The 15,169-nt window shown below is 41.2% G+C and overlaps 1 protein-coding gene across 8 annotated transcripts in view; it reads right to left on the bottom strand.

Moving 5' to 3' along the window:
- chd6 (chromodomain helicase DNA binding protein 6) overlaps positions 1–12,833 on the bottom strand; it is a 101,392-nt gene extending 88,559 nt beyond the window's left edge. For 3 of the 8 annotated variants that reach the window (XM_031827417.1, XM_031827421.1, XM_031827440.1), the window contains exons 1-2: positions 11,863–11,984; positions 10,744–10,793 (exon numbers count right to left, since the gene is read on the bottom strand). In XM_031827417.1, coding sequence (XP_031683277.1) covers positions 10,744–10,793; positions 11,863–11,932 — 120 coding nt within the window. In that variant the 5' untranslated portion in view covers positions 11,933–11,984. Of the gene's footprint in view, positions 1–10,743; positions 10,794–11,862; positions 11,985–12,144; positions 12,283–12,610 lie in introns of those variants that run through there. The other 5 variants (XM_031827413.1, XM_031827408.1, XM_031827403.1 and 2 more) reach the window with 3 other exon arrangements.
- Between the last annotated feature and the right edge of the window lie 2,336 nt (positions 12,834–15,169).

A 15,169-nucleotide genomic window follows, 5' to 3' on the forward strand; every position in this document is an offset into this window, starting at 1 on the left:
ATGATATACAGAAAATAAGGCAGTCACTTTGATAGGAATGCACACATGTCCAAAGTTATTATTTGTAAGGGAAACAACAATGGAGGCAATGCGAGCGCCAGCCAGAAAATGTACCAATTCGTGCAAGACTGCGCAAATATCTGCATACTTGATGTGTGGGAAAAAAATGGGGAAGGGCTCTCCTCGAAGAGGGAGGTTTGTCCGGCTCAGTAAAACTTCAAACAAATTGTCCGCAACACTGAAATGGGCTACTTCTATGTGAATTAATGAGGAGGCGGAACACAACTCAATTCAAACTGTTGTTAGAAAATACAACTTGTTAGAAAATCATTTGAAATCGGCAAGTTGAAACATAGCCTATAAATAATTAGCTGGCAGCACGTGTTAACTGTCCTGTTGCGTAATAATCACATTTTGGAACAGTGAGTACATTCTGAAATCCTGTGCATAAAACAACTCACGCTGGGGCAACCGTTAAGATACTTGGAACTCACGTATGCAAAAGGTTAACAATAATAATTATTGTTATTATTAGTGTGGGTGCTTATATTTGTCTTGTTACACACAAGTATAATGGAAATGTGTTTTTAGCATATCCAAACTCCACATGACACAGCAACAGGGAGTGGGGTCATGGCCAGGGTCGCCATTGTTCAGCACCCCTGGAGCAATTAGGGTTAAGTGCCTTGCTCAAGATTTAGGGTTAAGTGCATTTCCAGCTTTGTCATCTCCATAGTGCGGCCCTGTACCGACAAACCACAATATGACGTTTGGGTGTTTTGTCAACCAGTCTATTGCCTTTTACTGTACACCTAGTGCCAATGTTAGAAGATTGGGTAAAATAAACAGACATGGTCACAGGAGCGTCTAGCTAGCACAATCAGTGCAGTGATGAGGTATAGGCTACATCATATTCAGTTTCTCTTTTGTGTTACCAGAGAAACATACATAAAAGACTACTAAACAGACGGTCCACAGATTGAATAGTTGATCATAAAAGTACAAAAATGTTAAGATGGTGCACTTTTGATGAGCTTGCAGCGAGATGAGATGATGTTTTCCACAAATTAGTCTTAATGTACCTGTAAGGTTGTCAAAAATAAATAAATCTGTTCCTACACTTAAACATTGTTCCTCCAATTATCTTTTAAGAACGATATCAGGAGTATTTGGATTTATTCCATTGAGTAGCATTGTTCTCTTTTATTACACTTTGTGTAATATGTGTAATATCCAAGATGGCGTAACAGTGCAGACGTGGTTTGTCATTTCTTTTCAATCTCTTTTCCATTTTTAAATTAAATATACCTTCCGGTAACCCTCCTCACCCAATGTGATACGGATCTGCAATTTCTTTTAGACCTTATAGCCAGAACCTCCATCGGGAGCTAGCCATCAGAAGCTAACCAGCTAATTAGCTCCTAGCTATTTAGTCATTGTCAGCCACTGCCAGCGGCCTTTACCCTCCACACAGACACCTGCCGTTTTTTAGCCTGGATAATACTTGCCAGCCTGCCAGTATCAGACTGTTTTCTCCACTACAATGCCGGATTCCTGCCGTAAGCCCTGGACCATTACTCCTGATCACCACAGCTAGCTAGCTAGCTACCTGCTACCGAGTGACCCAGCCCCGAAGCTAGCTCTGAGCCAGGCCCACCTCCCGGCCTACTCAGTGATCACTCGGCTACACAGCTGATGCCTCGCGGACTCTACCCCAACACGGCTAGAATCCACTACTCCACCGGATCCTTGCCGTAAGTTCTGCATCGGATCATCGCTGTTAGCTAGCTGCCACCGATTGGCTATAGTGGCTAACGCTCCTGCCCCAAAGCTAGCACCAGTTAGCTGCGAGCCCGGCTAGCAAACGAAATTACTACAACTACAATACCTTTTTCGCCATCTGGCCTGGACCCTTTGTCGACACGGCGCCCCACTGTACCGCCACAACTGGTCTGCCGACAGAACTCCATCCCCTGTGCCATCAACCGGCCTTTGCCGGACGTCGGAGCAGACGCTTCTACTAACACCGGCCTTCTAACTTTAAACGCTGTGTCTCCCGCGTGCTAGCGTAGTAATGACTACCCCGCGGCTTACCTGTTCCATCTATTGCTGTTCACTTGGCTACATAGCTGCATAGCTGATGCCTGCTGGACTGTTCATTAATCACAGTACTCCATTTTGTTTATTTTTTGGGGTTTATCTGTCGGCCACAGCCCCGAACTCAGGCCCTGCGTGTAGTTAACCGGCCCTCCCTGCCCATTCATCGCCATTTTACCTGTAGTGGCTGTCTTAGCTGATTAGCTGTTGTTGTCTTACCCGTTGTCATACCTCTCCCAATCAACATCTGTGATTGCTTTATGCCTCGCTTTATGTCTCTCTCAAATGTCAATATGCCTTGTATACTGTTGTTTAGGATAGTTATCATTGTTTTAGTTTACTGCGGAGCCCCTAGTCCCACTCAACATACCTCAGACATCTCCTTTGTCCCACCTCCCACACATGCGGTGACCTCACACAGCATAACTAGCGCATCCAGAGATGAAACCTCTCTTATCCTCACCCAGTGCCTGGGTTTACCTCCCACACCCCACCATACTCGTCTGTACATTATGCCCTGAATCTATTCTACCACGTCCAAATATTTGCTCCTTTTATTCTGTCCCAAACGCACTAGATGACAGGTTTTGATAGCCTTTAGCTGTACCCTCATCCTACTCCTCCTCTGTTCCTCGGGTGATGTGGAGGTTAACCCAGACCCTGCGTGTCCCCAGGAACTCTCAATTGTTGTCTTCTGTAACTGAAAAAGCCTTGGTTTCATGCATGTTAATATCAGAAGCCTCCTCCCTAAGTTTGTTTTACTCACTGCTTTAGCACACTCCACCAACCCTGATGTCCTTGCAGTGTCTGAATTCCTGTTTAGGAAGGCCACCAAAAATTCTGCGATTTCCATACCCAACTACAACATTTTCCATCAAGATAGAACTGCCAAAGGGGGAGGAGTTGCTATCAACTCCAGAGATAGCCTGCAAAGTTCTGTCATACTTTCCAGGTCTATGCCCAAACAGTTTGAACTTCTAATTTTAAAAATGAATCTCTCCAGAAATAAATCTCTCACTGTTGCCGCCTGTTATAGACCCCACTCTGCTCCCAGCTGTGCCCTGGACACTATATGTGAATTGATTGCCCCCCCATTTATCTTCAGAGTTCGTTCTGTTAGGTGACGTAAACTGAGATATGCTTAACACCCCGGCAGTCCTACAATCTAAACTAGACGCCCTCAATCTCACACAAATTATCAAGGAACCCACCAGGTACAACCCCAAATCTGTAAACATGGTCACCCTCCTGACCAACTTGCCCTCTAAATACACCTCTGCTGTCTTCAACCAGGATCTCAGCAATCACTGCCTCACAATCTTAAATAAGCATGCCCCATTCAAAATATGTAGAACTAAGAACAGATATAGCCCCTGGTTCACTCGACTTGACTGCCATTGACCAGCACAAAAACATCCTGTGGCGTTGGCATCGAATAGCCCCTGTGATATGCAACTTCTCAGAAAAGTCAGGAACCAATATACACAGTCAGATAGGAAAGCAAAGACTAGATTTTTCAAACAGAAATTTGCATCCTGTAGCACTAGTTCCAAAAGGATTTGGGCCACTGTAAAGTCCATTTAGAATAAGAGCACCTCCTTCCAGTTGCCCACTACACTGAGGCTAAGAAACTAAATAAATCAAATCAAAGTTCATTTGTTACGTGCGCCGAATACAACAGGTGAAGACCTTACAGTGAAATGCTTACTTACAGGCTCTAACCAATAGTGCAAAAACATATTGGATTAAATCTAGGATAATTGAGAATTTCAAAAAGCATTTTTCTACGGTCGGCCATGCTTTCCACCTGGCTACCCAAGTCCCCCCCCCCCCCCCCGTTTCTCCTTCACCCAAATCCAGATAGCTGACATTCTAAAAGAGCTGCAAAATCTGGACCCCTACAAATCAGCTGGCCTAGACAATCTGGACCCTCTCCAATATTATCAGCCGAAATTGTTGCAACCCCTATTACTAGCCTGTTCAACCTCTCTTTCGAATCTCTGAGATCCCTAAAGATCGGAAAGCTGCCGCGGTCATCCCCCTCTTCAAAGGGGGAGACACTCTAGACCCAAACTGTTAGAGACCTAAATCCATCCTGCCCTACCTTTCTAAAGTCTTCGAAAGCCAAGTTAACAAACAGATCACTGACCATTTCAAATCCCACCCTTCTCCTCTTTGCAATCTGGTTTCAGAGCTGGTCATGGGTGCACCTCAGCCACGCTTAAGGTCCTAAACGATATCATAACCGCCATTGATAAAAGACAGTACTGTGCAGCCGTCTTCAATGACCTGGCCAAGGCTTTTGACTCTGTCAATCACCGCATTCTTATTGTCAGACTCAATAGCCTTGGTTTCTCAAATGACTGCCTTGCTTGGTTCACCAATTACTTCTCAGACAGAGTTCAGTGTGTCAAATCAGAGGGCCTGTTGTCCGGACCTCTGCCAGTCTCTATGGGGGTCCCACAGGGTTCAGATCTCGGGCCGACTCTTTTCTCTGTACATATCAATGTTGTCGCTCTTGCTGCTGGTGATTCTCTGATCCACCTCTACGCATTCTGTATACATCTGGCCCTTATTTGGACACTGTGTTAACAAACCTCTAAACGAGCTTCAAAGCCATACAACACTCCTTCCGTGGACTACAACTGCTCTTAAATGCTAGTATAACTAAATGCATGCTCTTCACCCACCCGCCCGACTTGCATCACTACTCTGGACGGTTCACACTTAGGTATTTGTAGTTGTTCACATATTCTAAGTGTCTGGTTAGACTGTAAACTCTCCTTCCAAACTCACATTAAGCATCTCCAATCCAAAATTAAATCTAGAACTGGCTTCCTATTTCACAACAAACCTCCTTCACTCATTCCCTCGTAAAACTGACCATCCTACCGATCCTTGACTTTGGCAATGTCATTTACAAAATAGCCTCCAACACTACTCAGCAAATTGGATGTAGTCTATCACAGTGCTATCCGTTTTGTCACTAAAGCCCCATATACTACCCACCACTGCGACCTGTATGCTCTCATTGGCTGACACTCGCTACATATCCGTCGCCAAACCCACTGGCTCCAGGTCATCTATAAGTCTTTGCGAGGTAAACCCCCGCCTTCTCTCAGCTCACTGGTAAACATAGCAACTCCTACCTGTAGCACACGCTCCAGCAGGTATATTTCACTGGTCATCCCCAAAGCCAACATCTCCTTTGGCCACCTTTCCTTCCAGTTCTCTGCTGCCAATGACTGGAACGAATTGCAAAAGTCACTGAAGCTGGAGTCTTATCTCCCTCACTAACTATAAGCATCAGCTGCCAGAGCTACTTACCGATCACTGCACCTGTACACAGCTCATCTGTAAATAGCCCACCCAACTACCTTATCCCCATATTGCTTTTGTTTTTTTGCACCCCGGTATCTCTACTTGCACATCATCTGCACATCTATCACTCCAGTGTTAATGCTAAATTGTAATTATTTCATCACTATGGCCTATTTATTGCCTTACCTCCCTAATCTTACTACATTTGTATACACTGTATATCGGTTTTTCTATTGTGTTGTTGACTGTATGTTCGAATGTGTAACTGTGTTGTATTTGTCACACTGCTTTGCTTTATATTGGCCAGGTAGCAGTTGTAAATGAGAACTTGTTCTCAACTGGCCTACCTGGTTAAATAAAGGTGAAATAAATAAAATAGTAAAATATGCGTAAGTGTAATGTACTTGAATTAATCCATGCCAGTGTGTTGTGTAATGTTGCCACTTATGAATTACAATTCTAAAAGCAAAATAGCGTAGATCCTGTTATCCTCATTGTGCAATAGTTATTCAGCTACTGAGGAAAATATCAGTTCAATATAAAAGTGCTCCTTTATTAAACCAATGTGTTTCGGCATTAAAGCATTCATCATGGTGCATGTGTACAGGCAGAACAGGCCATGTGTATAGTTCCCATTCTAAATGGGCATCTGCCCGCATCACAGTCCAACAGGCCAAAACCAAGCGACAGTGCTCCATGAAGAAGCAAGCCCATCTTTCAGCCTGATCTAGCGTCCCCCGTCCCTACTCATCACCATGGGCTACAGTAGATTAGTCCATACAAAGTGCAACATTTTCTGTCCGAGCCATAATCATGACTTCCATTCCCTGTTCTCGCTCTGTTTCCAGCTGAAAACCCAATGAAACATGAATTGAAATGAATTTAACTAAATCGCCTAACTAACCATCTGGCATAGCAGGGATGTGAAGAAGGAGAAAACACCTAGCTAAGGAGAAAACACCTGTCTCCGGAATACATCTTCAAACTAATGGCAACCATTGCATCCGAGACAGTGAGAGAGACGTCCATCCATGATGTACACTACCGTTCAAAAGTTTGGGCTCACTTAGAAATGTACTTGTTTTTTAACCCCTCTTGAAACTCTGGGGGCAGTATTTCATTTTTGGATAAAAAACGTTCCCGTTTTAAACGGGATATTTTGTCACAACAAGATGCTCGACTATGCATATAATTGACAGCTTTGGATAGAAAACACTCTGACGTTTCCAAAACTGCAAAGATATTGTCTGTGAGTGCAACAGAACTGATGTTACAGGCGAAACCCAGATAAAAATCCAATCAGGAAGTGCCCCATATTTTGAAAGCGCTGCATGCCAATGACTCCTTATATGGCTGTGAATGGGCTACGAATGAGCTTACGTCTTCTACGTATTCCCTAAGGTGTCTACAGCATTGTGACGTCTTTTTACGCATTTATGTTGAAGAATAGCCGTAAGGGACCACATTGAGAAAGTGGTCACATGATGGCTCCCGCAGAAAATCTTGCGTAAAGTACAGAAGTAGCCATTATTCCAATCGCTTCTAATGAGAAACCAATTGGTAGATATATTATCGAATAGATATGTGAAAAACACCTTGAGGATTGATTCTAAACAACGTTGGCCATGTTTCTGTCAATATTATGGAGCTAATTTGGAAAAAAGTTTGCCGTTGTAGTGACCGCATTTTCCGGTCGATTTCTCTGCCAAACGTGAAGAACAAACGGGAGCTATTTTGTCTACAAAAATAATATTTTTGGAAAAAAGGAACATTTGCTAGGGATATAAAAAAAAAAAAAAGGAAAATCTTCTAGGGATATTTATGTCCGCTGCGTTATGCTAATTAGTTTCAGGCGATGATTACGCACCCGGATCCTACTCCCTTCACAATTAAGGTATAGGGGGCAGCATTTTCACTTTTGGATAAATAGCGTGCCCAATTTCAACATCCTGCTACTCATGCCAGGAATATACGATATGCATATTATTATTAGATGTGGATAGAAAACACTGAAGTTTCTAAAACTGTTTCAATCATGTCTGTGACTATAACAGAACTTATGTAGCAGGCAAAACCCAGAGGACTAACTGTTCAGAATTGTTTTTCTTTTTTGCCTCTGACCGTTCACTCTGTTGTCTTTGCCAAGGGATATTTGATAGGGACCATTTTACAGTTCCTACCACTTCCACTGGATGTCAACAGTCTTCGGAATTTGGTTGAGGTTATTCATTTGTGCAAAGAAGAAGAAGCACATCCTGGAACAAGGTTACCCTATTGAGAGTTGCGCAAGACGTAAAAAGGAGCATGGTTTGTTTACTTGCTGTATTGAACACAGATAGCCCCGTCTACAATTTGATCGATTATTAATGTTTAAAAATACCTAAAGTTGTATTACAAAAGTAGTTTGAAATATTTTGGCAAGGTTTATAGGCAACTTTTGAAATGTTTTGTAGTGACGTTCTGTTTTTGTAGGCTGTTTTTTTCTAGATCAAACGCGCTTTATAAATGGACATTTTGGGTATATATGGACGGAATTAATCGAAAAAAAGGACCAATTGTGATGTTTATGGAACATATTGGAGTGCCAACAAAAGAAGCTTGTCAAAGGTAATGCATGTTTTATATTTTATTTCAGCGTTTTGTGTAGCGCCTGCAGGTTTGAAATATGCTACCCTCTTTATTGACATACTGCTATCATCAGATAATAGCTTCTTAATGCCTTCACCGAAAAGCTTTTTAAAATCTGACATGTTGGCTGGATTCACAACAAGTGTAGCTTTAATTGAGTATCTTACATGTGTGATTTAATGAATGTTTGATTTTATATCATTATTTGAATTTGCCGCGCTGCATTTTCCCTGTTTTTTTCCCCCAAGTGGGACGCAAGCATCCCCTATACCATAATAAGTATTAAAGAAAAGCACATAAAAATAACATCAAATTGATCAGAAATACAGTGTAGACATTGTCAATGTTGTAAATGACTACTATAGCTGGAAACGGCTGATTTTTTATGGAATATCGACATAGGCATTATCAGCAACCATCACTCCTGTGTTCCAATGACAATTCTGTTAGCACAGCCGAAAACTGTTGTGCTGATTAAAGAAGCATTCAAACTGGACTTCTTTAGACTAGTTGAGTATCTGGAACATCAGCATTTGTGGGTTCGATTACAGGCTCAAAATGGCAAGAAACAAACAACTGTCTTCTGAAACTCGTCAGTCTATTCTTGTTCTGAGAAATGAAGGCTATTCCATGCGAGAAATTGCCAAGAAACTGAAGATCTCGTACAAGGCTGTGTACTCTCTTCACAGAACAGCGCAAACTTACTAACCAGAAACCAAAGAGGAGCGGGAGGCCGCCGTGCACAACTGAGCAAGAGGACAAGTACATTAGAGTGTCTAGTTTGAGAAACAGATGCCTCACAAGTCCTCAACTGGCAGCTTCATTAAATAGTACCCGCAAAACACCGGTCTCAATGTCAATAGTGAAGAGGTCGACTCCGGGAATGCTTTTCTTCTAGGTAGAGTTCCTCTGTCCAGTGTCTGTGTTATTTTGCCCATCTTAATCTTTTACTGTTATTGGGCAATCTGAGATATGTTTTTTTCTTTGCAACTCTGCCTTGAAGGCCACACTTAAGAGGATGTGAATGATGCTGAATGGGTGTAAACAAAGAATAGCTCTCCAGTAGGTACTAATGTTTTAGTACCTACTGAAGGCCATTTTCTCAAAAATGAAGTTACAAGTTCATCAACTTTCAAAGCAGAATTACTTTCCCATTGTTCCTCAAATGCAGTGTATGATATACCATTTTGTAGCTCTGTGTCTCTGCTTTTATCCAATGTAAAAAAAAACACAATTTCAAATTTTGCTACATAAGACCGAATCAAGGCGGTCGGTCACATATAATAATCCAGGAGTTACAGTAACTGGATGTGAGATTGATGAATAAAATGCAAGAGACATTGCATTGTTGTGTAATGTTGTCAGTTACTAATTTTAATTCAATAAGCGAAATTGTTAAGGTTTGGCCACTTTCCTATTTATCTCATTGTACAATATTTATTCAGCCACTGAGGTAAATTCATGATTTTGGTTAATATTCTTTTGAAGAAACAACTCTGTAAATAAGCAGTATCATGGGAATTCCAGCAGCCACTAACCCATCTCAACTTGTTGGTGTGATCATCTGCTCAGGATAAAAAATTGCGGGCATGCCAATGGCACGGTCTCCGACCAAACATTTGAGGCCCTACTCTTGGCCGCAGAGACAACATTATGATGTTTTAAATCTACTTTCCTGCTATTCTACACATTTTGCCATGGGGCAAAGAGAAAGATTTACAGTTTAAAAGCTAATTTCCTACAATTGTGCACATTTTGCCATGGCTTATGCAGTGTTCTTATGCTAAGTCACTCAAACATGATAACAAAATCAATTGGCCATGACATGACACTTTTGGAATGTTAGATTCTCCAGGACTGTCTAGTTTTTAATTTGGTGGTTGTTAGTTCTCAAAGATAAAATACAGCACTCCAATATCTAGATCTGGTTTTAGTTGTTTAAGTTTACATTGAAAATATGTTTTGTCATTCTGAAATAAAAAATATATGTATTTTCTGGGGTGGCGGCAACAATTTAAATTGTTTAAACGATTTACATGAACAAAAAGGGGAAACACTGCACATTGATTATGTTGGAGAATGGAGGGACTTGGAGCTGTCATAGTCAGATAACACACTTGATTAAAGGCTGATCCTTCACCTTGTTTGGTAAGGAATGGGACTATCGTTCAAGGAACCATCTGTATATCATCTACGAAATGACCATTGAATTGTAGGACATATTGCAAACTGTGGCTTTAAAACAAATAGCATCTATCATTACAGAATGGGTGTTCAAATAGGCCTATCGCCATGGTTTAGAATGAAATCCTGTCATTAACAAGGCCCTCACGAACCAGCACCTCAGGCCCTGAGGACCCTAGGGCTAATGAACAGAGTTCTGTGTGTGGCCTGGGTTCAACATCGAACATGGACAACTCAGTGAGAAATGAACAGAGACCATGAGACTATACTCATTGTATGGTAACGCGTGTGATGCGTCAGACACATAGGTCTGACTCATCCTTCAATTCCATCTGTGAAGGAACTTAGGATCATAAATATCGACCCACACACTATGGCAACTCAAGGCAGAATTGAGCTGAGTGGCAGTGCTATTCCTGATTTTTATATTTCAAGGTTCCTGAAGACATTTGTTTACAACTTAATATGCGTGTAAAGACACAAGACAACAATGCAGGTCAAAAAGATACAAACCTGTTTGTCCTTATTTTGTATCTTCATGTTTCTCTTCACCGTCGCTGCATCTATGACACAGAAATATATTTCTTTATTAAAGTGAAAAACAAAACACACTAACCTTATTAGGACCTGGTCAAATTATTTGCAAAGGGGGTGGGGGTGGGGGGGTATTTCTAGTTGACTAGTCCTGTAGAAAGTTATTCTGCATAAAAGATCATTGATATTAGTAATCTTAAAATGTAAATGAAACACAGCTGAAGGTAAAATACAATAAACAGGTGATCATTGGTTTGTCACATTTCTCCATCGATAGATTTGTGTTACACTACACCAGGCCTTTTTTTGTGAGACATTAAATCTAGGCCTCCATGATTGGGCACCATGAATAATTACAATGTAATTACTGCAAGTCTGACTCATGTGTCAACTAGTCTAGGCTATATGTGAAATAAAATGTGCAACTGAAGTTAGACACTTGTAAATTACAGCACAACACTTTGAAAGTAGTGAGCCAAACTAGGAAACAAACTACCGGATTAAAATAACCACCAAATGCACTATTGCTTTCTAAATGAAGTTTGCCCTAAACTAAAATCAGGCAAAAACGTATTCGCTCATAGCGAGCTCTTATTTGGGGATAGCTTCTTTGTTTATAAGTTTACAAAAGGAACCTTAAGTGGTGCAGGGGGGCTATTTTACCTGTGCAACCAGGGTCTTTGTTTTCTGTTGCACAGAGGCGCACCTGGTGTAGATCGCCTACAAAAAATTCCATAGGAATAATTTACCTACCGTTGGGAACGTGCCTTTAATGGTAAGGACTTGTGCTGGCTATCATTAAGTAGTAGCCTATAGAACAGAATTGCTACAAGTTGGCTGGCAAATTGATCGTTCTTATATGATTAAGACCGCGTTAATCATCAAAACATCTCCGCAAAAAAAAAAAACACTACATCGGCGGGAACCGTGTCCTATTTATATTAGCAATCTATCGAGCTAGCCAGTCTGCTAACTCTAATGTCACTGCAATGATGTTATATATTCCAGTCCTTACACGTGTTAACACCCCCTTAAACTCCTCGCAGGGACACCGCCGCTACCCCTCAATAAGACCTCACCTACCCGGGCAACACTCACCAGTCAGGCCATCAGCTGCCGAACACTGGGTTTTACCCCCGCATTTATTTCCAAGGACACAAAACGCCATGACAGTTTAGAAAAATGCATACAAAATTTGAGGGGGGGTGGGAGACGGCGGAAAAAAAACTCCGTACAATTTCTTAATCCTCTTAAAGCACAAGAGCAGAGGAGTTCATTCATGAGGGATGCACGAGTTCGAGACTCCCCAACCATACCACAACACAAGACCCAGCAATACAACACAGAGTTAAAAAAAAAAAAGTTAAAAAACCTACTTACCTAAAATGGCTACTGCTGCAGCCAAAATACAAACAGCTATTATTTGGTGAAGTTTAGCACTGGCCGCCTGCTACAACAGCCTAACCTTAATTGGACCCGTAACATTCTATTTTTCATTGGCTGCACCATAGCGCAGCTGGGTCGATGGATATTTCCATTGGTTCTCCAGCTGTCAAACAAGGAGTGCCGTTCTACGTTTGTCTGAGAGCTACATATTGCATATCTTTGCTATTTGGGATCACTGGGACGTCCATACCACCATATAAATTGAAATTGTAAATGTTTAGGGTTATGGCTAGGTTATGTTTAAGGTAAGGGTAGGGGGTGAGGTTAGGATTTAGGATATGGACGTCCCAATGATCTAATATAGCACTAACCCATATTGCAAGCACCATTGTGCACTTTTAGTTATTTGCGTTGATGTGCACCCTTTATGTGATTGGTTGTATAGTAGTAATTCGCTTACCATAAAACCGCACGAAAACCTCCTTTTTCGGCCATGAAAGTCACTCGGTTTTCGGTCCTTCGTTTAACACGTTTTTTTTTCGTGGTCTCAATCTAATGGTTTCATTGCTGTACGGCTCTCCGGTGGTTTTATATTTCTTCTTCCTTGCATTCACCAATCATGGTGCTTTCGTTGAAGGAAAAAAATGTAACATTCCACGTCTTTGCTCATGTTTAATTTCCCGGATGTGAAATTTCCTGGATTATAACGCGTTGGCATTCTTCAGTATTTAATCAGCAAAATGTATTTTGTCTGTCAACTGCTGTGAAGTCTTCAGAGTTAGTGACATATTTTGTGATTCCCCATATGGGGTGGTTGTAGATTGCTGTGAGTTAAAACTACAAGTATCATTCAGTCATAACACTTTGTTTTGAAACATGTTTGTATAGGGACATATGTATGGTGAGGTGTCCTGGTTTACCTGGCTAATGCTCAGGTAGGTCACTGTCTAGTTTCTTAGCCTCCCCTTGCTGTAGGCTAGGGTTTACTGTACAAGGGAGATATTCAGTGGCTTGGACAGTTCACCTCGATTATTGTCTGTGACTTTCTCTTGGCTATGCTATAGAGTCAGGTGAATAAACCAGTTGAATACAATGAATAAACCAGGTGAGTCGAGTGAGGTAAGATTATTTATTGCCCATGCCCCTCTCGACAATCAGGTGGATAGTAAATTTAAGTCTGTAGTCCTATTCCAGCTTTCATTCTCCATTCTACTGGTATCCAGTAGCAAGCCCCCCCCCCCAAAATACATATTATAACCTACATGTTGTGATAATTGCGTTGTATGCGCTATAACCTGTTAATTCATATGCCTTGCGACCGTGATATATAGGCTTTACAGGTCAAGACAATAAGAGGACACAGTGACAGGATCAATTCAACCACACCTTTGTTTAATCACAAAACCGGATAGTAACCACTGTCCAGTGATGTCTACAAAGGACATTGCATGTACAGTAACAGACAGTTACAAGACCTACAGCATGATCAAGCAAGTTAATGTTTCTGACATCTTCGGACCACTAAAGAACTTTTGATTTAGAAACACACAGAGTTACCACAAGTCGCAAAGAAAACAGGAGCTGCCTCCACTATTCCAGCATAATTTTAATTTCAACATTTCAATATAGTCCAATCAACGTAAGCTAAATATAATGTGGCTGCCCATGGTTCCTCTTTCTGTGTGGGCGCGTTCGTGCAAGTAGAAAAACATGTTGACTCACCCTACTTGTAGAGAAAAGCCAATGCCATCCTTCTCTCTTTCATGTTGACGAAATGGCCTATCACTCTGTACACTCTTTTATTTGTTGTTGTCCTACGCTAGCTGGCTAAATTGCTTGCTCGTTAGCCTAACCTCCATTCATGGGCATCTTTAGCTAGTTAACATTAGCCTTCTACATCTAGCTACATATTGAACTTACATCCTCTCAGGCCAGGGGCACAACAATGTATTAATTATCGGTTGGATCTGAACCACATGTCCAAATCTCTATCTCCATCCATGGATAATTTAGGAAAGGGACAATTTTAGCTAGCTGCCTAGCTAGCCACTGGAGGACAACAGCACAATGAGATGCAACAATTCAAGTTTTTCTGTCAATGACGTGTGCTCTCAATGGGATTTGATAGGAGTGATGTCAAAGCCAAGCTGGCTTCCCTTGACACTTTTTTTTGATGCACCAGGACCATTCACAGTTGAGGTCGCTATAAGTTTAGCTCAATGCTGATTAGCACATTTTTTATACTTTTTTTGTCAAGGAAGGCCAGATGCTCGCTGACTTCCCTTGCCTTCATGAAGAAAAATTATGAAACAGAGAGACTAAAGATACATTCTTTTTTTTCTTTTTTTCCCCAATTTTTTGGGGAAGCCCGGTTCCCCTTGGCATCCATGATCCAGCCACTGCTGATATCCCAAATCCTGGTACTGTAGCACATGACTAACTTCCTCTGGGATTCAATCAATCAAGCACCACATGCACCATTGGTACCAGGTTAACAATTGTGTTGATTTCTAGGCCTATATGAAAGTATCCATTGTTAATGCATAACCACCTACTAACTAGATAAACTAAGTGGAAACAGTAGGCCTGTAAATTAAAGTGCTACCAACCTCCCCACACAGAAGCCCTTTCCCTAATGAGATGTCTCTTCTGAAAATAAATTACTTCATTTCCATCAAAGGATGCCGGAGTTATACAAAATTGCTTAATACAATCTTAAATATTGGGTAGCTGTTACAGAATGTCACTATAAGCATTGTTATTGTAACATTGTTACCACTTTTCATTATGTCACAATAAGCTTTGGTATTGTAACTTTGCTATAACTTTTTATAATGTAACAATAACAGTTATTTTAACATCTCTACCACTTTTCATGATGTCACAATAACAGTGCTTCTTCTTGGTCAGGTTTTATTATAAAATATAATGTGTTCTCGATGACTTATCTGGTTAGTTAAGGCAAAACCAAGCTTGATAGCTAGGGCATTCATAAAGTATTCATAAGCACTACATAAAT

The sequence above is a fragment of the Oncorhynchus kisutch genome, linkage group LG1, assembly GCF_002021735.2.
Source record: "Oncorhynchus kisutch isolate 150728-3 linkage group LG1, Okis_V2, whole genome shotgun sequence".
Classification (NCBI taxonomy): domain Eukaryota; kingdom Metazoa; phylum Chordata; class Actinopteri; order Salmoniformes; family Salmonidae; genus Oncorhynchus; species Oncorhynchus kisutch.